The sequence below is a fragment of the Antechinus flavipes genome, chromosome 4 (assembly GCF_016432865.1).
Source record: "Antechinus flavipes isolate AdamAnt ecotype Samford, QLD, Australia chromosome 4, AdamAnt_v2, whole genome shotgun sequence".
In the NCBI taxonomy this organism is placed as follows: domain Eukaryota; kingdom Metazoa; phylum Chordata; class Mammalia; order Dasyuromorphia; family Dasyuridae; genus Antechinus; species Antechinus flavipes.
Window position 1 is genome coordinate 359,919,537 of NC_067401.1, and position 21,614 is coordinate 359,941,150.

Here is a 21,614-nt window from a genome sequence, read left to right on the forward strand (position 1 = left end):
ATTTTGAATATCCTTAATATAATATGATATCAAAGTTAGGATTTCAGTGGAAAACAATATTTTTTTCTTGTTGAATATTTTCACAATCTGAATATTTTATTAGCTGAAAAATAAGTGTGATTCTTTTCTTTATGTTGTTTACAGCTTAATAAGACAAAATATATATATCCCCACAGTCAGGGAAAGAAGAAGAGGGGGTAGGAATGGCAGGTGGGGGAGGCATGGACCATTAGGGAAAGTTGAGTTGTTTATTTGCTTATTTTAAATCAGCAGTATCTCTAAAAGAAACTCACTAAAAAAAAAAAAAAAGAAACTCACTGAAAAATAAAAAAGAAACTCACTGAAAAAAAAAAAGAAACTCACTGAAGGACCCACATGTGCAAAAATGTTTGTGGCAGCTCTTTTTGGAATATTATTGTTCTATAAGAAATGATCAGCAGGATGATTTCAGGGAGGCCTGGAGAGACTTACATGAATTGATGTTAAGTGAAATGAATAGAACCAGGAGATCATTATACATGGCAACAACAAGACTAGAGGATGATCAATTCTGATGGACAAGGCTCTTCTCAACAATGAGGTGATTCAGGCCATTTCCAATGATCTCGTGAGGATAAGAGCCATCTACACTCAGAGAGAAGACTATGGGAACTGAGTGTGGATCACAATATACTATTTTCTCTTCTTTTGTTGTTTTTTGCTTGAATTTTAGTTTCCTTTTTTTTTTTCTTTTTGATCTTTTTTCTTGTGCAGCAAGATAATTGTATAATATGTATACCTATATTGGATTTACATATATATTTACAATGTTTAACATATATTGGACTACTTGCCATCTAGGAAGAAGGGGAAGAGAAGGGGGGGAAATTGGAACACCAGGTTTTACAATGGTCAATGGTGAAAAATTATCCTTGCATATGTTTTGAAAATAAAAAGCTTCAATAAAAAATAAAACAAAACAATGCAAAAAGAAACTCACTAAAAAAACCCAACACATTCAAAAGGCTAGCTCAGTCTCTTCCCTCCTTTGATTATTAAAAGGTATTTCTTTCATTGTAGGAGCTGAGAGGAAATATCAGAGTGCATTGCAGAATCCGTCCTTTGCTGCCTTTTGATACTGAATCTGGAGATCCAGCCTTCCAGAACAGGTAATTTGTGTTTGCAATATGATTATTGACCTGTTAAAATCATGGAAACCCAATGCACACGTATATTAAGTGTTATATCTGAGTATGTATGAAATAAAAGTGAAGTATAATATTCTTTTTTAAGCTAGTAACATTATACATATATACACAAATGTTTGGAAAATGTTGACATATGTTCTCACACATATACACACACATACACATATATCTGAAAAAAATGTTGCCAACTGAGTTCATGGTATTTTAATCATTATATTCTTTTACTGCAGATAGGTAGCTGACATCTGATGTATATGGAGATTAAGTAACCTTCCGTGAGGTTATTGTTCCCAGTAGTTCCCTCTTTTTGATAGACACAGATGGGGACTTGGAACCACACTCTCAAGTGCAAAACTGTCCTAGACTAACCTGAGACCCATTTTCATTACCCATTGCTTTCTTCTGGTAACTTGACCAGCTCTGGCCCCACTCCCAAATATCTCCTGCCCTAGCCCAGGTGCATACAAACCACCTGTTGTCTCCACAGGGACACGTAAGATGTAACACAACTCTCTTGTAGTTTGTAGGGAATAGAACTGAAGGAAACACATTCGCAACCCTGAGGAGGGATAGGGCTGGTGGGTGAATCCTGACGAGGTGCACTTCCTCACGCTGTCCCTTCAGAAGCACTGAACTACAAATAACTAATCACAAAGTACTTTAGGTTTAAAAAAAAAAAATAGAGCAGAGGATACCTCTCTGCTGAGTCCATAGCTTCAGAGGGAAAGCTTTATTTCTTCTCAAACATTTATGTAGTGCCTGTAATGTGCCAGACACTGTGCTAAGCCCTGAACATCTGAACATCCAGGGTCCTGCATTCTGAATATCCAGGGTCCTATCACCTCTGGCACTGATGTACTTTTAGGATTCAGGATTGATGCAGAGAACATATTCTCAGGGATGTTTTAAATCTTTACTCTGCCCTTACTCCATGTGTGATCTGATTCAAGTCACTTAAACTTTCTGGGTCTCAATTTCCTCATCTGTCAATTGAAAGGATTGAACTTGAGATTCCTCCAAATCTTTGATGTGTGTAGCCTCTGTCAAAATAGTCATAACAACACTTGCTGTTGTAAAAAGTTGTAAACAAATTGGATTCTCATTGTTTGGAAATTGCTAAATAAACTACTGTATGAAAGTAATGATATATATTGTTCAGTAAGAAATGATGAAGATGAAGAACTCAGAGACACATGAGAGAGTTTGTATGAATGAATGCAGAATAAAAAAAAAACAGAACAAGAACTATCTATACATAATGACTAAACAATGTAAATGAGAAGATCACTAAAAGGAAATCAAACTCTGGATAATTAAAAAGCCAACAATGGTTCTGGAGTACAAATATTTCAACACACCTCCCTCCTCTCAAGAAGATTAACTACCCAGACAGACTGTTACTGCCCAATAATGTCACTTGTAGGCTGTTTGTGGATGTCTTTGTTCAAAATGAAGGTTCAAATTTAAAGGTATAGCTTCAAAAATTACATAAGATCTAAAACCAAAATATATTAATAACATTTTTGTAGGCCATAGAAAAAAACAAAGAATGTTTTAACAATATTTTCAAATTTTGTGATCTTTTGTCTGCCTAGGTTGATATCACTTTCAGAAAAGGTGGTACATGCAACTGATGATGTGAGTTAAGTTTTATGACAGAAGTTTATGGGAACCGGGGTCGGTGAGGAGGGAGAGAATAATTACAAAGAGACATCTTGGCATGTGAGAAAGTCTTCTGAGAATTAGGTTTTTAAGAAGGCCAAGGCCTTCAACTATCTCTATCACTTTCATCCAAGCCAACACTTAGTGAGGTACTCAACAGTAACCATAGTACTTGACACATAATAGGCATTTACTGTTTATTGACTGATTGATCTACCAGCACAGAAATAATAACTCAAATTTATGCAGTGCTTTACAATAGAGTAGGAATAAGATATGAGCAGCTTATAAATTAACAAATTATTGTAGTAAGGTAATAAATGAAACTGATATTTGATATCCAAAGGAACTGTATGCTTAAATATCTAAATAAGTCTTAGATTACTTTGAGAGCCAACGGCACAGTTGTTTAGGGGAAGTATTTGGTTTGGCTCACCTCTAGAAAACCTAAAATGATCAGAACAACTTCCTACCGACCAGTATGAAAAATTTCTATTTTGTTCTTCTGCAGAGGGAGGAAAATAAAAGTTAAGAATTTCTCTATGAACTGCTCCAGCTCTTATTTGATTTTTCTTTCTGCCATTTTTGCTTATGAAATCATTTTGGGCCAGATTTTGGGCCAGATTACAGATATTCAAAACAAAACTTGAATGGGTGTCATTCTTTCCTCGATAAATAACACACTAGAACTTTTTTTTTAAACTGTCAGCTTTTCTCTTTCTCTGTGTGCTCTTTGGGCCCAGTTTCTTATGATTCAGCCTAATTTGAAAAGCATCTTTCTAAGATCCATCAAAGGAATATATTTGCATTGATTTTTAAAATCAATGGAACCCAAATTAATGATGAAAATAAAAATTAATTTCTCTGGAGACCGTGCTATTAAGTTATTTTTAAATCAGTAAGTGATTTACTGGCAAATCTTTAAGTTCTGGTTCTCTGCCTCCTATCACCATTTTCATTTGTATGAATACTCCAGGCATAGTTTAAAAATAAAATTCCCATTTTATTTTGTCCTTCCTCAAATTATTTTTTAAAAAGTATTTTTCTTCCTTTGATTCTTTTTGGAAAATGAATTCACTAAAACTCTACCTATTTAATATTATGTCTGTTTTGTAGTTTAGTATGGAAAAATTTTCTGGTGATTGTTTTTAGTTCAGAAAACTAGTTCATTTTTAACATTGTTCTAGCTCCAAAGACGATGAATACATGGTTAAAATTTATTTGTAAACATAATATTTTCAGCTTTTTTGATTGTTGTTTGCTTTTTTTTTCTTTCTTATTTTTTTTTCCTGTTTGATCTAATTTTTCTTGTGCAATATGATAAATTTGGAAATATGTTTGGAGGAATTGCATATGTTTAACCTATTGGATTATTGGCTAACTAGGGTAGAAGGAAGGGAGAAAAATTTGGAACTCAAAGTTTTTGCTAGGATGAATGTTGAAAACTATTTTTGCATATATTTTGAAAATAAAAGGCTGCTATTAAATTTTTTAAAGAAGTTATTTGTAAGATTTAAGGAATTTAACTTGGATTTCTGACTCTTAAATCCCATAATCCTTTCATATTTAGTTCTTTGTGTATTTTATTTTGTGTAAATTATATAACAAAAAGAGACTGCCTTGTAATTGTTGTTTTGGAGTTGGGAAGATTTGAGGAATAAAGAAACACAGTGGATATTTTCAAGAGATCTTTAGATAGATTTTGGAACTTTCAAAAATACATGTGCTAGTCTATTTCAGACATACAAAGAATTAATACAAATATGTGAATCATTCAGAAATAGACAAAGATATAAACAAATAGCTCTTCAAAAAAGAATTGTAAACTATTTACAATCATGTGAAATATCTCTCCAAAGCACTAATAAGAGAAGTGAAAATCAAAACAACTTTGTGGTTTGATCTCATACCCAGAAAATTGCCAAAGATGACAAAAGATGGAAATGATCAAATATTAGAAGGGCTGCTGAAAGACAGGAAAAATAATTCCATTTTGGTGGAGCTTTTCATTATTACAGTCATTCTACAAAGCAATTCAAAATTATGCTAAAAAGTGACTAAAATGTTAATACTCTTTAACTTCTAGTTTCTACTATTTAGAGACAAAAAGAAAGATTTCATTTATATTTAAATATTCATAGCAGCACTTTGTGACAGCAAAGAACTGGAAACAAAGTAAGTTCATGAGTGTAATAGAATCTTATTATCCCCATTTTAAAGATGAGGAATATGAGACCTATGGAAGGTCTTCTTAGCTTCAAGTTCAGCACTCTACCTACTCTAACATGTATCTGTACTTATTAAACACCTAATAGGTGCAAGGCACTGTGCTGGGTGCTAGTGATACAAAGATGAAAAAATTTAAATCATTCCCATTCTCAAGGAAGATTATATTTAGAGGAGTATATGTAGGAGGAGTATATGTAGGAGGAGAGAAAACCAGTGTTTTTGCTATGAAAACCTCAAAAGGGATCACAAGAATCAAACTAACATAAAAATTGACTGAATAATAATAATAAGTAAGGAGGAAGAATAATATGGTATATGCAAATATAAATAAATAAGCCAACTGATTCCAAAAAACAAACAAACAAAAACACTAGCAGCAGTAGGGATAAAGAACTCATGCCAGTTCCAATGATCTTGTGATGGAGAGGGCCATCTACACTCAGAGAGAGGACTGTGGGAACTGAATGTGGTTCACAACATAGCATTTTCATTCTTTTTGTTGTTATTTGCTTGCATTTTATTTTCTTATTTTTTTATTTGATTTTTCTTATCTAACAAGATAAACATAAATATATATTTGCATATATTGGATTTAACATATATTTCTACCATATTTAACATATATTGAACTACTTTCCATCTAGGGAAGGGGGTGGAAGAAGGGGAGAAAATTGGAACACAAGGTTTTGCAAGGGTTAATATTGAAGAATTACCCATGCATATGTTTTGAAAATAAAAAGCTTTAATAAAAAATTTTTAAAAAGAAAAAAAAAAAACTCATGAAGAACTTGGCTTTTTAGTCAGTCATCAAGTATTAAGTGCTTACTGTGTTCCAGGCACTGGGCTGAATCTTCAAGTTACAAAGATAAAAACTGTGTCTGCCTTCAAGAAGCTGGCCAGTCTAAAGGGAAAGACAAGTTAAATAACTAGTTATACACCAGATATACCCAGAGTAGATGGAAGATCTATCAGAGGGAAAGAAATTCACTGGGAAAGGCTTTTAGATATAGTGAAATTTGAACTGAGTTTTGAAGGAAGCTAGAGGATTTTATGTTGGGAGGAAGGAGGGGAATGTGTGTCCAGATATAGGAGATAGCTTGTGTAATTGCATGAAGATAAGACACTGAAGTTCAAATCTACAAAAGTCAAGAAAACAATGTAACTGAAGCTTAGAGTACATAGAGGGTGGGATAAAACAAAAGGCTGGGAAAGTAGGAAGTGTCCAAGTAACAGAGAGCTTTAAATGTCAATTTAGCTTATCAAGGGAATTAGGGATGAGGAGAGCTGCCGAGAAGACCACCAAACAGTAAAACATTTTAGTATCATCAGTGGAAATAGAAATGGGGTCCCAGAGAGCCCCATTAAGTCTTTGAAAATGTGGGAAGACTTTGAGGCAAGACAGCTACATAGAAGATGGCCAGGCAGTAAAGTTATGCCAAACTAGAGGTTATAGGATGAGAAAAATGAAACTAAGGAGTAACTTGTTTTTTGTTTTTTTGATTTTATGCTCACTGATAATAAGCACCCACCTCCTGAACCCACATACCCAGACACCCTACAAAAGTTTCATTGCCTTTGAATTCAGTACTTTGAGGTTTATACACATCAGAATAAGTTAAAATTCCCTTTGGAATGGATAAGAATTCTCCAAAATGATAGCAAATAGAACTCCGGTCTTAAACAAATATATATTTATTTAAAACCTCCAAATTATTAAATCTACTGAAAAGACAAGTGATCTTTTCTTTGGCCATGTAATTCTTGGCCTTTCTGTTGTGATTTTAGTTCTAAATACCCAAAAGAAGTTTGAGTTTGTGTTGGACATGTAAAATAGTATTTAATTTCAATTTCTAAACTATTTGAGCTAATTTGAGTTTTTAGAGTCCTAGATTGCATCTATTAAAAAAAAAAAAAAAAAAAAAAAAACTTTGGTGTGGAAATTTTACTATTAGGATAAGAGCTTAATGGTCTGCTATTTCTGCAGTTTGGGCTTGCTGATTTTTCCATCTATTTTAAATCTTTTTGGTAGCATAGATATTGCAAAGCACGTTTGAATTTTGGTATCCTTCAGTTTGATAGTTACTAAATAGAGTTACTGAATTTTATGTTAGTGAAAATTGTTGGCAATCTTGCTTAGCTCAGTCTTTTGAGCTCTACATGTGCCAGGAGTTAGCCTTTAGTTCAAATAACCTGCTGTTTCTCATGATTTGAAGTAGTTCTAATAAAATCTCATCTCATCTCTAAACAGACATACCAGATTTGATCTTGGAGATGTGGGTACTAGTCTTTAGAATTGCCAACCAATTTAGTTTTGACTGGACTATATAGTAAAAGGTTTGAGAATATAGTCACCTTTGACAAAGGGAGACTTTTGCAACTGCTTCATTCTTTTTCCAGACTTACTCCTGACTTTTCCTCACTTCTTTCTTTCTCCACCATGTTCCCTTAAGGATGACTTCTTCTTTTCCTCTGACTTTTTTAGCTTCCTTTTATGTGTTACCTGTTCCTATTAGAATGTAAGTTACTTGAGGACAGAGATTGTCTTTTTTTACTTCTATGTATATTCCTACCATATACGATAATGCAAGTTGAGCAACATAGTAAGCACTTAGAAAATGCTTGTTGATTTGATCTGACTTGACTTGCTTCTTGCATAAAGATGGACTCATATCAGAACTCAAAATAAATTGTCTTTGGGGCAGCTAGGTGGTGCAATGAATGGAGAACCATCCTTGAAGTCAGGAGGATCTGAATTCAAATCTGTATTAGACACTTAATGCTTCCTAGCTGTGTGATCCTGCACAAGTCACTTAACCCCAATTGCCTCAAGGGAAAAAAAATGTCTTTTCTGGTAACCTGAGGGTCTTGTCTAGCATCTGGAATATTTGTTTTCCCAAGGGAAGTTTTCCTAAGACCAAAAAAAGTTCAATATTTGAATATTAAAGGTAGCTAGGTGGCCAAGTGGGTAGAAGGCTGGGTCTAGAAAGAGACCTAAAAAGAAAGACCTAGAAAGGTCTCAGATACTTACTAGCTTTGTGACACTGGTCAAGGTCCCTTTGCCTCAATTTCCTCATCTGTAAAATGGGGATAATAATGGCACTTATCAGTACTATGGTGAGGATCAAATGAGACAATTATTAGTGCCTGATACATGTTATGTGAACATTAGCTATTTTGGGCAGCTAGGTGACATAATGGATAGAGCAACAGCCCTGAAGTCAGAAGGACCTGAGTTCAAATCTGCCCTCAGACACTTCTTAGCTATGTGATCCTGGGCAAGTTACTTAACCCCAATTGCCTCAGCAAAAAAAAAAAAAAAAAAAAGATAGAAAGTTAGCTATTTTTAGTATATTCTGTCACAAATAAAGGACAACCCAAATGTGACTATATGCTTGAGAAAGGCCATTTTGTATTGGAACAAAAACTGACAAAAACATAACAGAAATTATATCAACTAGTTTCTTTCACCAAATCAGTACCCCTAAGATTGTGCTATTACCTTTCCAGCAATATATTTTTTCATAATTATAGTTGTATGTATGTATGTGTATATGTGTGTGTACATGGGTATATATATGTATGTGTGTGTATGTGTAGATACAAATTTGCACATAAATGTGTGTATACATGTAAACACGGATATATGTGCCCTAAGTTTATGCCATTTAAGTATATCTGGTAGCAGTGTAGATAATGCACTAATAAACTTACAAACTTGCTTTTCTGGACAACTCTCCTAATTCCCTACAGGGACAATACTGTGTCTTGTTTCATTCTTTCATCATTGTGAAAAATTTATGAAGAACTGATATACACATGGTACACATGGACTCCTTATCATATAATCTAAGACAAGTAACACTGAGCAGATGGGTAGATTTGGGTCAGGCAAAGGACTAGGTAGCACCCTTCAGGCCCTTAGGAGAAAAACAAGGAAGAATTTGTAGATAAGGTTGTCCATCTAAAGAATAGTCTGAATATATTAAATACAAATAGCCAGGAGCTATGGGAAAAGGCAGGAATGGAAGAGAGAAAAGAGTCAGAAAGCTCATTAAAGGTAGAAATAACATTACAAGTCTGAATGCATTGAAAACGAAAATCTAGTTTTCTTGAGGTGCATTAAAAAGTAAGTAAGAACAGACTTGAAATATGGAACGAAGCAAGGTGTTAATTAACCCCAACTTCTAAGGAGAAGAGCTTGGTTGACGCTAGGGTCCAGATTGAGAAGATAAGAAAGTAAGGCTAGAGCAGGGGGTTATAGACTGGGAGAACAAAGACAGGTTGAGGGACTAAAGGTGATTGTAAGGATGAAAAATAAATTTGGGAAGTTAAGGAGTAGTAAAAGAATAGGAAATTAGGGACAGAGGAATTATAAATTAAGGAATGAGATGATATAGAAGACTACAGACTACCATAGATAGGATCAAGAAGACCTGGTTTCAAGTCCCTTTCTGATACTTGCTAGCTTGAATTTTAAAAATACCTAAAAAGGATTTTAAAAGAAATGTTTTCTTTTTACCAGAATGCATTCAATACAGTAATATTGCTTGCATGGGAAAGGAAAACTTATGCTGACCTTCCTCACTAACTGAAGCAAATTATTTAAGTTTTATTGAGTCTAATTGTTGGATTTAACATATATTTTAACATATTTAACATGTATTAGACTACCTGCCATCTAGGGGAGGGGGTGGGAGGAAAAAACAGAAGGCTTTGCAAGGGTCAGTGTTGAAAAATTACCCATGCATATACTTTGTAAATAAAAAGCTTTAATAAAAAGTAAAAATAAAAAGTTTTATTGAGTCTAAAAAACTAGAATCCAGAAATAAATAGCTCAAATGATCAATAGGGAGACAATGGGAGCAGGAGGGGCCAAGTGGAGTGGAAAGGTAGAATCTAAAAGAGTAAGAGGAATCTTTATTAGATAGAAAAAGAAGAGACTATATAGTAAAAGAAATGAAACTGATATACCTTTATCAATTGGTTGAATTAAAATATTAAAACACACACATATAAATACACATTAGATCATGCAAGTATTCAATAAGAATTTATCAAGCAAATGCTGAATGGTTTGGAGAAGATATGCTAGCTTACATTCTGGTTGGGGAGATCAAATCATGGATACATGTCTAACCAAGGGGAGCTGTTGTATGAGGCTCCTCTGGCCCAAAGTGCTGACAGCTTCCCTCATTGGCCACTTTGCTAAAATCCTCCAGCTCATTACACTTCTTGAAAGCAGCTCTCTTTCCCTCCCTACTTGGGTTAGGCCTTTCAGGGAACCAGCTGCCCAAAGCTTCTCAGGCTACAGCAGCTGCTGCTTCCCCTCCACCACAGCATGTCGTTGTCCAGACTTGCAGTGTAGAGATTTATCCCTACGGGTCTTGGCTACCACTTGCCTCAGTATTTAACACAATATCTGGCACATGATGGATACTTCATAATATTTCAAGGATGAGAAGGAGCATAGCAACATGAAACAATGGCAAACAGTGGTCTTATGATAATTGCAAAGAGAAAAGCTTCATTAAGCATTTCAGGAGGCACGTCCTGAAATTGAGAATAAAGGAACCACAGCAATTTGAATTCTCCTGCTTGGTGTCTCCTTCTTTTCCAGCCACTGAGAAAGGTGTGGGTTTGCAACAGATTGGAGATGAAATCTGGAAAAATCAGGAGAAATACTTTAAAACTCCACCTTCCCTCTGTGTCCACAGAAGATGTTTGCTCCAAGATTGTTCCTGTTTTTCAGTTTGTTCAGACTCTCTGATTTATTTAGCATATTTTAAAATCTTGCTTACTTTTGATATAATAAATGAATTTTAAAAATAATTTATTAAATTTATGCAAAGTACTATGCTAAATGCTAGGGATATAAATTTTCAGTTTTTCAGTTGTATCCAATTTTTAATTATTTCATTTGAGGTTTGGGGATTTTCTTAGGAAAGATACTGGAATGAATTACCATTTCCTCCTCAAGCTCATTTTACAGATGTGAAAACTGAGGTAAACAGAATTAAGTGACTTTCCCAGTAAGTGTCTGAAGCAAGATGTGAACTCAGGAAGTTGAATCCTCCTGACCTCAGATCCAGTACTCTTTTCCTTGTTCCACTTAGCGGCCTCCAGTGATACAAATAGAAAAGCAATAATAATAATAATAATAATAATAATCCCTTATCTCTAAGACTTCATATTCTAATAGGAAACCAACACTACAACAAGTTTCATGCACAAATCAGAAAGCCCCAAGTGTTTTAGAATCTCCAAAAGTGATCTATAATCAGCCAGAATAGTTTAGCTGCCATTAGATTGTAAATTCCTGGAGGGCAAGAACTGTCTTTTGCTTCTTTTTTGCATCCCCATCATTTAGGACAGTGTCTAGCACATAGTTGGTGATTGATAAATGTTTATTGAATTGATTATCTACCTAGAAAATACCAAGTTGATAAATTGCCCATATATTTGGATGAAAAGCCTATGGAGCTTGTCCATTTGTATGTATGTCTTTTATACCCAGTTCAAATGCACAAAGAGCTTGAGAACAGAAAAGGAAAAAAAGAGAGCCAGCTATATTGCCTTTGGGGAACTGCAGAGCCCCCTTTGATGGCCCTAAGGTTCCCAGGAAATCAAAACCCTATTGTTTTTAATATTAGTATTCTACTGGTGATAGTGTATGGCATGGAATACAACAATCTCAAACAATTAAAAATATCATACAAAGGACAATTGAAAAAGATTTTTGGTATGAATAGACTGCAATATGTAATCAATGAGGAACTTTTTAAGAGAACAGGAATAAATCAAGAAATTACATGATAGGAAGAAAACATGTGCTAGTTACATACTAAAGGAAAGAAATGACAGGTGGATAGCCAGAATTCTCCTGGTCCTCAAAATTTCAGGAGAAAGAAAGATCTCAACACATTGGGTGGATCTCTATGGATAAGAGGAATAATCTTGGATCAGTCACAATATCATTAGAGAGAACTTTGGAATCAGTGAAATCATTGTGATGTGGGTGAACTCTGTAAAAATTGTGTAAAATAATCACTGAAATTATACCCCCTTTGATCTGTAAAAGAAGAGAGATTGGGGTCTCCCAGGCTCCAGAGAGTCTTAAAAGAAGGCACATCCTCCAGACAGAAATAAGCAGTATCATTCAAGGGCAAATCACCTCCTCATTGATTTTTTGGGGAGTCGCATCCTCATTCAGGACTCTCAAAAAATCCTTCAAAGTAATTTTCATTGAATCAGGAGATCTGGGCTTGATATTGATAAGTATCTAAGCCTAAAGACATTGGCTTTCTTTTCAATTGGGAACTTCAGTCTCAGACTTCCTATTAAAGGGCAATTTTAAACTCATTTCTCTGCAGAATGTCCAAAGTAGGAATTATGCTTCTCCCAAGAGACCTCTCTTTCTCGCCTCTTGAAACAGCCACCTACTAGGACTCCTGCCCACTGTGAACAGACCCTCTTCTTAGTGCCAATAAACTTCCCTTTGTCACAAACAGATTTCAGATTGGTCACGAAGGACTCGCGCTTCCAACCAAAAGACTAAAGGGTCTACAACCAAAAGATGTAGACCAAAAGTCTACAACTCTCTGCACTGCCACCACTAGAACAGCATCAATTGATCTTCTTGAGTTTTGAGTATATAGAATGGTGATGATTTGTGTACATTTAGTTTGTCTTCTGCTACTCCACAGAAACTTATTGCCTCGATTTCTTTAATACTCATTGGGATTGTCTAGGCAATCATGTCTCCAACAATGGAGATAACTTTACTTTCTCTTTACCAATGTTGTAACTTTAATGTTTGCCCTAAAATTTCTAGAATTATGTCATAAAATAGTGTATAGAAGTGAGAGTAATAATTTTTGATTTATGTCTGTCTTTATTGGGAAAGCCAGTGTTTCCCTATTACAAATAATGCAACTTTTTAGTTGTTAGTAAATAAATGGTCTTCCACTTACACCCAGCAAAAGCATTCTGGGAAATGAGTGTGAACCACTACATAGAATTCCCAATCCCTCTATTTTTGTCCGCCTGCATTTTTTATTTCCTTCACAGGTTAATTGTACACTATTTCAAAGTCCAATTCTTTTTGTACAGCAAAATAACTGTATGAACATGTATACACATATTGTATTTAACTTACATTTTAACATATTTAACATGTATTGGTCTACCTGCCATCTGGGGGAGGGGGAAGGGAGAAGGAGGGAAAAATTGGAACAAAAGGTTTTGCAATTGTTAATGCTGAAAAAATTACCTATGTATCTTGTAAATAAAAAGCTATAATAATTTTTTTAGATGGTTTTCCTCTGCCTATAGTTTATAGGGTTTTTAGCATAAATGAGTATATAGTTTGTTAAAAGTTTTTATTTTTTTCTGCATTCACTGATACATTCATTGGTTATGGTTTTGGTTGGTTTTATTTTAAATGATTGTGTTAATTTTTTTCATAATTTTGAACCATTCATATTCTTGGGCAAAATCCAACTTGGTCATAGTAAACTGACAGAAGATAGAGATAGATTGAGAAATAATTCTAAGGGATTTTTTGCTAAGAATTTATATAAGATTTTTTTCATAGATAGTGATATTGTCTTACTGTACTTATTTCCTGAGAACCAATATGAGTTGATCAATTTTTTTTTTTAAGAACAGAAGAATAGATAACAAGAGTTTGAAAATTAGTCTGGATAAAATGGATTTTATAGAGAAGAACTCACTAATTTGAATAGAGAAAGAATGGGATCCTGGTTTAAGGTGGAGAAGCTGTACCATTTACAACAGATTTCTTTATGTAGCATTTATAAAAAAAATACAGCTTTTTTTTTTTAAGTTTTTTTATTTTTGAGTCCTATTCTTTGAAATTCTATAGAAATGGTCACAAAAAGGATGAGATTTCAAATAGCCATGGGGACTTTTTGGAATCAAGTTTTTTGTTTTTGTTTTTTTTCTTCACTTTAATGTTCTGAATATTGGTGTCTCTTGAGCTTTTGGGTAAGACATTATGAATCTTAGCATTTTAAATTTGTTTTTCTTTGTTGTTAAAACCCAGGCATCTAATGACAGCAATTGGACACTTTAGGGTTTGAATTCTTGTGTAACTCATTCCAAAGCACTGGGATTACATTTTGGCTTCTTTTTAAAGGAATACTACCACAATCAGGAGACCATTAAAATGAAAATATGCCACAGGGAGGGAGTAGAGGGTTAGTGGTTAAGAGTCTAGGCCTAGGAGCCAGAAATTCTGGGATCTATTCTTATAACTACATTAGGATATGATTTTTTAAAAACATTACTCTATGTATTGCCCGTCTCTTTCCATGTCAGATATCTCTTAGAAATAACAATTTAGGGTCATAGATTTGGAGCTAAAAGGATACTTAGAGACCATATAATATAGTCTAACCCCTTCTCATTTTATACATGAGAAAAACTGAGGCTTAAGAAGGTAAAATTACTTGCCCCAAATCATATGGAGAGTTGTTTCAAGAAACACTATAATCTCAAAGGACCTTGCCCCATGCCATGTTGGAATATATTAAAATTATACAGTGAATCTTCAATTATTAAATCCCTTGGGAATGAAGCTTCTTTATAGGAAACCCCCTTAAAAGGGGGGGGGGGGAGGAAGGATCCTTTTAAAGCATATGAAACAGAATGACTTATATTGCACCTGTATGACAAATGCATCTCCATTGCCTAATTTATGTCTGTCCCATCCCATCCAAAAGTAAATACAGTCAACCCAAGCAAAATGTAAAATCTTAAGAAATTCAATTTTCACATCCCTATTTCCTTTCCCTCTTTCCTACAGAAATACCCATGTCACACAGTGTCTTTTTGTTAACTGTTCATATTCAGTAATTCGCTGATTATATATTTCTCCAAACTGTGTCACAAGAGTACATTGTTCTGACATTTAAATTTTAAATCCTCTCTAATTATGAAACAAATTATACAAATCATGATATGTGTAATATAGGAATCCCTTATTAAAGGAATTTAAGGCATCAGTAAACAAGTGAGATTTTTTTTTTTTTTTTTTGCATAGTAGCTAGAGTAATAGATTTGACATAGCAAGATCTGTATTCAAAACGTTCCTCAAATACTTACTATCTATATAACCCTGGGCAAGCCACTTGAGCTCTTTCAGCCTGGGTCCCTATCTATAAAATATTAATAGCTAACATTTATATAGTGCTTCTTCTGTTCCAGGTACTACACTATTTTACAGTTATTATATTATTTGGTCCTCACAATAACTCGGGGGGGGGGGTGTTATTATTATTCCCATTTTATATATGAGAGAACTTAAAAAAGCAGAGATTAAGTGACTTGCCCCATGTCACAAGTTAGTAAGTGACTGAGACTAAATTTGAGCTGAAATCTTGACTCTAAACTCCTTTGCTCTATACACTGGTACCTACCTCACAGGATTGATGTGAAAATCGATAAATAAAATTTAAAGTACTTAGCAAATCTTGAAACATTGTATCAATATTGTTGATGTTTTGGTAGAGGAGCTCCAGAGTAATGATAAGCCTGCTTAGCTCTTAAGATATAACTGAGTTTAATTCTTTTAGGCTGATTTACAATGCAGCAACAATCCCGCCAACATTTATGAAGTATCTATTATGTGGAACACACTTATAGGTTCTGGCGATTAAAAGATTTTTAAAAGGACAAAGGCCCTTCTTTCAGGGAGCATGTAGATAAAGGAACTGAAATTATAGATGTTTGCATGCATGTTTGTGTGTGTCTGTTAGAGAGACTGACAGAGAGATAGAAAGACAGAGACAGAGAGAGACACAGAGAGAGAGAGAGAGAGAGAGAGAAAGAGAGAGAGAGAGAGAGAGAGAGAGAGAGAGAGAGAGAGAGAGAGAGAGAGAGAGAGAGAGAGAGAAAGAGAGAGAGGAGCATAATCCAAGATAAGGAGAAATGATGACAAAGTGCTTTGGAGGACAATAGTTTTACCTGAGTGGGGGTGTAGTATCAGGGAAGGTGCTAGGTCAGTAATAGCACCTGAACTTAGTCTCCCCTCCTCCCCTGATAGTATTTTATTTTTTCCAATTACATGTAAAGATAGTTTTCAACATACATTTTTGTAAAATTTTGAGTTCTCTATGCCCAAAGGGTATCAAATTGTGCATACTATTTGATCCAACAGTGGTTCTACTGGGCTTATATCCCAAAGAGATCTTAAAGGAGGGAAAAGGACCCACCTGTGCAAAAATGTTTGCCACAGCCCTCTTTGTAGTGGCCAGAAACTGGAAACTGAGTGGATGCCCATCAGTTGAAGAATGGCTGAATAAGTTGTGGTATCTGAATGTTATGGAATATTATTGTTCTGTAAGAAATGACCAGCAGGATGATTTCAGAAAGGCCTGAAGAGACTTACATGAACTGATGCTGAGTGAAATGATCATTGTACATGGCAAAAACAAGACTATATCATGATCAATTATGGGACATAACTGTTTTCAACAATGAGCTGATCCATTTCCAGTCCCATCCAGTTCTAATGACCTTATAATGAAGGAAGCCATCTGCACCCAGAGAGAGGACTGTGGGAACTGAGTTTAGATCACAATACAGTATTTTCACTCTTTTTGTTGTTGTTTGCTTGTATTTTGTTTTCTTTCCCATTTTTTCCTTTTTGTTCTGATTTTTCTTGTACAGCATGAAAATTGTGGAAATATGTATAGAAGAATTGCACATATTTAACATATATTGGATTACTTGCCATCTAGGAGAGAGAGTGGGGGGAAAGTAGGGGAAAAAATTGGAACATAAGGTTTTGCAAGGGTGAATATTGAAAATTATCCACATATATGTTTTGAAAATAAAAAAGCTTTAACAACAAAAAAAAGATTTTGAATTCTAAATTGTTTTCTCTTCTCCCTTACCTCTTCCCTATCCTTCACAAGGCAGCATGGAATCTTATATTAGTCATACATGTACAATCATTTTAAACATATTTCCATATTAGTCATATTGTGAAAGAAAAATCAGAACTAAAGGAAAAAAGCCATGAGAAAGAAAAATACACCAAAAAAAGTAAAAATAGTATACTTTGATCTGCATTCAGTCTCTGTAGTTCTCTGGATGTAGATGACATTTTCCATCCCAAGCCTATTGGAATGGACTTGGATCACTGTATTGATGAGAAGAGCTAAGTCTATCATAGTTGATTTTTGCACTGTTGTTTCTGTTACTGTGTATGATCTCCTGGTTCTGCTCTCTTCAGTCAGAATCAGTTCATGTAAGTATTTCCAGGCATTTCTGAAATCCTCTTGCTCATCATTTCTTATAGAACAATAATATTCTATTACATCCATATACCACAATTTATTCAACTATTCCCCAACTGACGGACTTCTCCTCAGTTTCCAATTCTTTGCCACTACAAAAGAGCTGCTATAAACATTTTTGCACAGGTGGGATTTTTTCTCTCTGAATTTAGGCTTGAAGAAAAAGAATAATTCTGGAAGGAATCGATAAAAAGAGAATGCTCTTTAGGCAATGAGGATGATCTGTACAAATCTAGCAAAGTAAAAGATGGCAGAATGAGACCAGATAACAGCTGATGGCCTAGTTTAACTGGAACAGAAAGATATGTAAAGGGGAAGAGGCGAGAGTGGAGGTAGGTCAGAAACAGACTGTGAAGGACTAAAGAAGCCTGGGTGTACGGTTTCTATTTTATACCATTGGCAGGGGTCACTAAGTTTGGGAGCAGAGGAATGACCTGGTCAGACTATATCTTGGAAAAACTCTGTTTTCTGGATATGGGAAGAATGAATTTAAGAGAGGAGAAAGATTAGAAAAAGAGAGTCCAAGAAGGAGATTGTTGCAATAGTTCAAATGAAAGATGATAATAGCCTGAATTAGCATGATGAGGAGACGGATGTGAGAAATTAGCAGAGGTCTTTGGTGGCAAGAGAATGGGAGGGGTTTCTCACAACAGTGGAAAGCAAAAACATTGGAATGTGGGCAGATGTTGGATCCCAAATATTTATGTTTTCTAAAAAAACATCTGGTCTGTCAATTTATTTGACATTTAGGAGTTGATATATTTGAAGGCAGTGTTCTAGCATTTCCTAAATATTATTTACAAAAATAAAATGTTCACTTTTGGATTAATCACTGTTGCCATTTTAAAATTTCTTTAAACTTTTTGACTGTTCCCAAATATGTTTTTCCATTAGTCTATGTTTCGCTTCACATTCCATTCATTAGATTTCTTTTCTCCTGGCCTTATTGGAAATTAACTGTAGCACGTCTTTTATTAAGAGATACCTATGTGTGGCAGTTAGGTGGCACAGTAGATAGAGCACCTGCCCTGAAGTCAGAAGGACCTGAGTTTAAATCTGACCTCAGACACTTAACACTTCCTACCTGTGGCATCCTGGGCAAATCACTTAATCCCAATTGTTTTAGCAAAACAAAACAAAACAAAAAAGAGTTACCTTTGCCTCTACCCACCATCCCTAAGAATGACACTGTTAAAGGAAAGAACAGAATTTGAAAGAGGTTTAAATTTCTTTCTATGCTGACACAGTATCCCAAAACTAAGTATGGTTTTAACTTTGATAGGTTAAAAACTTTACAAAGACTTTTGGAACATTGTATAAAAACAGTGCCCGAGATTCCACCAATTATCTGTAAGTCACAAAGACATGCAAAAAAAAAAAAATGGTCTTCATCCTAGCATGTCCTTCAGTTAAGCTTTGTGAAAATTTACCTTTTCCTTTAAAACAGTCAGTGATATTAGACTAAAATTCTGATGGTCTCCACCCATTTCTCTCTTACATTTGAGTGAGTCCCCTAATATATTTTCAACTAGCTTTATATTCTTTCCCCCCCCCCCCCATTGTGCCATGGGTATATTCCTTATATAGTCTTACCTTTTATTTTTATCCTTTTCTGTTAGGAAACAGTCTTGGTGAAATGCAGTCGTCCTGGTCATCCTTTGTTCAATAAGACATTTCAATTTGAAAGGTAGGTGACATGCAAAATGGCTTGTTAGAGTAAAAATATTATAGCAGAAACGCAGATCCTGCAGCAGGAACTGATAAAACAAATTGTGCTGGAGTATTAACTTTGAAAATATAATTAACAAAATTACAAATTCTCAAAACTGAAAAGGGACTTAAAAACCATTTAATTCAACCTCTACCTAAGAATCCAGTTTAATGGCATCTCCTACAAATGGTCATCCAGCTTCTATTTGAGATCTTATTGAGTGCCATTAGGTACCATTGAGTTATTATTTATTTGTCTCAGCAAGTCAATGAAGTATAGTAGAGTATTAGAGAGTACTCTCTACTTGCCTTTGAAAAACATGTGGTAATTTAAAAAGTTGAGACATTGATTCTGGGGAATTTAATCATTTTACTAATAATGCAAGCATTTTAATAAATGGACAGTCATTTGGAGATCTGAGATCTCTCTCTTAGAGGAAGACAATCATGGCAGCAGGCTCATAGTTTACATGTTCTTTTGGAATTCCCCAGGATGGCAATTAATTCCCATTGGTGAACAATTAGTGAAAGAATGAATATTACAATGAGGAGCTAAGCATGGTATCATGTCACCCTTGGATAGAGACTATATATCCAGACCACCCCCAGCTTTAGGCAATTTAGATAAAGAGATTCAGATAAAAAATTCTCCACCCAATTTAGACAAAAGAATCTGTTTCCATCCAAGCTTGATTGAATGGAATTCACCTCAGCCTAGATATTATTTGTAAGATGGGGTGGAGTTGGATAAAGGAGGTTAGTTCAACCTTCAGATACTGACATCTTGAAATAAAGATTAAGAAAAATGAAAGAACTCTGAATATTCCCAAATCATTAGTTATTAATAATTATTTCTCTCATTTATTAGCACTAATCTTGCCTCTTATATTTATTAGCTGTGTTACTTATTAGTTAAATCACTTAACTTGTCTCAGCTTCAGTTCTTTTGAACTATGAAATGGAAATAATAATACCAGGAATACCTTCTTATAGAGTTAATATGAAATTCAGGTAAGATGACATATATAAAGAACTTGGCAAACTTTAATAATTTCAGATAAACAGATAAAATTGTTTCAGCAGTATTTGTTGGAGTCAGCTCAAACCACTCTTAGAAGAGTCAATTGGCAAATGTGTCAAATCAGAGTCTGATTTATTGTTTTGTTGATTATCTAGAATTTAGAAAATAATGGAGGAAATATTAATAATGTAAATTAAGCTTAAAAATGTATCCAGCATACTTTCAAAAAAGTGGGGAGAACTAGTTATTAAATAAAAATATAATAAATCATAGTGGGGAATTCCAGAAATCTATGATTGGCTTGTATTTTTTAACTTTGCAACCAATGACTTGTGTCATTTTGCAGTTGATCCAAATCTGGGAGGGATAAATTACATGCTGGGTGACAGAATTAGGATCCAAAAAGATTTTAATCAGATAGAACATATCCAATAAGACTGAAACTTAATAGGAAACATGTAAAATCTTAAATGGAGTTCAAAATCCTAATGCCATGAGTACAGGGTAAGGGAGGCATATTTAGACAGGATATCATAGTCACATAGCAGTTTATCTGAAAAAGATCTGTGTGTTTTGACATATTCCAGACTCCAATGTGAGTCAATAATATGGTAGGGAAGCCAAAAAGCTCATTTGCTCTAGGGCTAAATGAACAAAGATACAATTATCAGGGATGAGGATATGATGTTCTGCAGTTACTCTGCTTTGACCAAATCATATCTGGGTATCATATATAGGAAGGATATTGATAAACCGGGGAGTGTCTAGAAGTGGTCAACTAAATTGGTAAAGAGTCATTTGAGGATCAATTGAATTGAAGGAATCTGGGAATCTCAGTTTCCAATTAGTTTGAATAAGAGAAGATTCAGGGGGATGTAATAGATTTCTGTTTCACTGTATTTGAAGTATTATTATAAAATAGATTAGACTTGTTCTGTGGGGCTCCCAAGGACAGAACATATATAACTGTGGATTTCATATAAACTGTCTCCCCTTTAATCTTTGTTGGGGGGGAACTGATATAAACTGTGCCCCCTTTAATCTTTGGGGGAAAGAGTCAGAAAGGAATCTTTGGGGGAAGGGTGCTCCTGACTCTCAAACCCTCCCAGCCTCTGGGAAGAGCCCATCCATAAGGGAAACTTGCAGATAAGTAATCTCATTTAATTGGAGATCTTGACCTGGGGCATAATCACTGCCCTCAATTGAATAGAAAAATTAGCCCTTAATTTCCTTAGCCTCAACCTTAGAAGGCTAAAACCACTCTGAACCCTGAATCTTTGCTAATGCCCTTCTGGACTTAGCATGTTGGGTCTTCCTCAGTGTAAATCTTTGCAAAAGTCCTAACAGGATTTTCACCCACTGATGAAGATATTTTTTTCTCAGTGTAAACCCATCTTTGCAATAGTCCTAGCAGGATCTTGCCTGCTAAGAAAGTTGTCTTCTTAGTGTAAATAAACCCATTCTTGCCAAGAACCTCCAGTC

At 34.7% G+C, this 21,614-nt stretch overlaps 1 protein-coding gene across 1 annotated transcript in view; it reads left to right on the forward strand.

Annotated features, from left to right (window-relative positions):
• The window catches only part of KIF25 (kinesin family member 25), a 109,000-nt gene that overhangs the window by 36,341 nt on the left and 51,045 nt on the right, over positions 1-21,614 (forward strand). Inside the window, exons 6-8 of the mRNA XM_051998135.1 lie at positions 1,060-1,148; positions 2,783-2,825; positions 19,021-19,088. Of these exons, the coding sequence (XP_051854095.1) occupies positions 1,060-1,148; positions 2,783-2,825; positions 19,021-19,088 (200 nt within the window). The remainder of the gene's footprint in view (positions 1-1,059; positions 1,149-2,782; positions 2,826-19,020; positions 19,089-21,614) is intronic.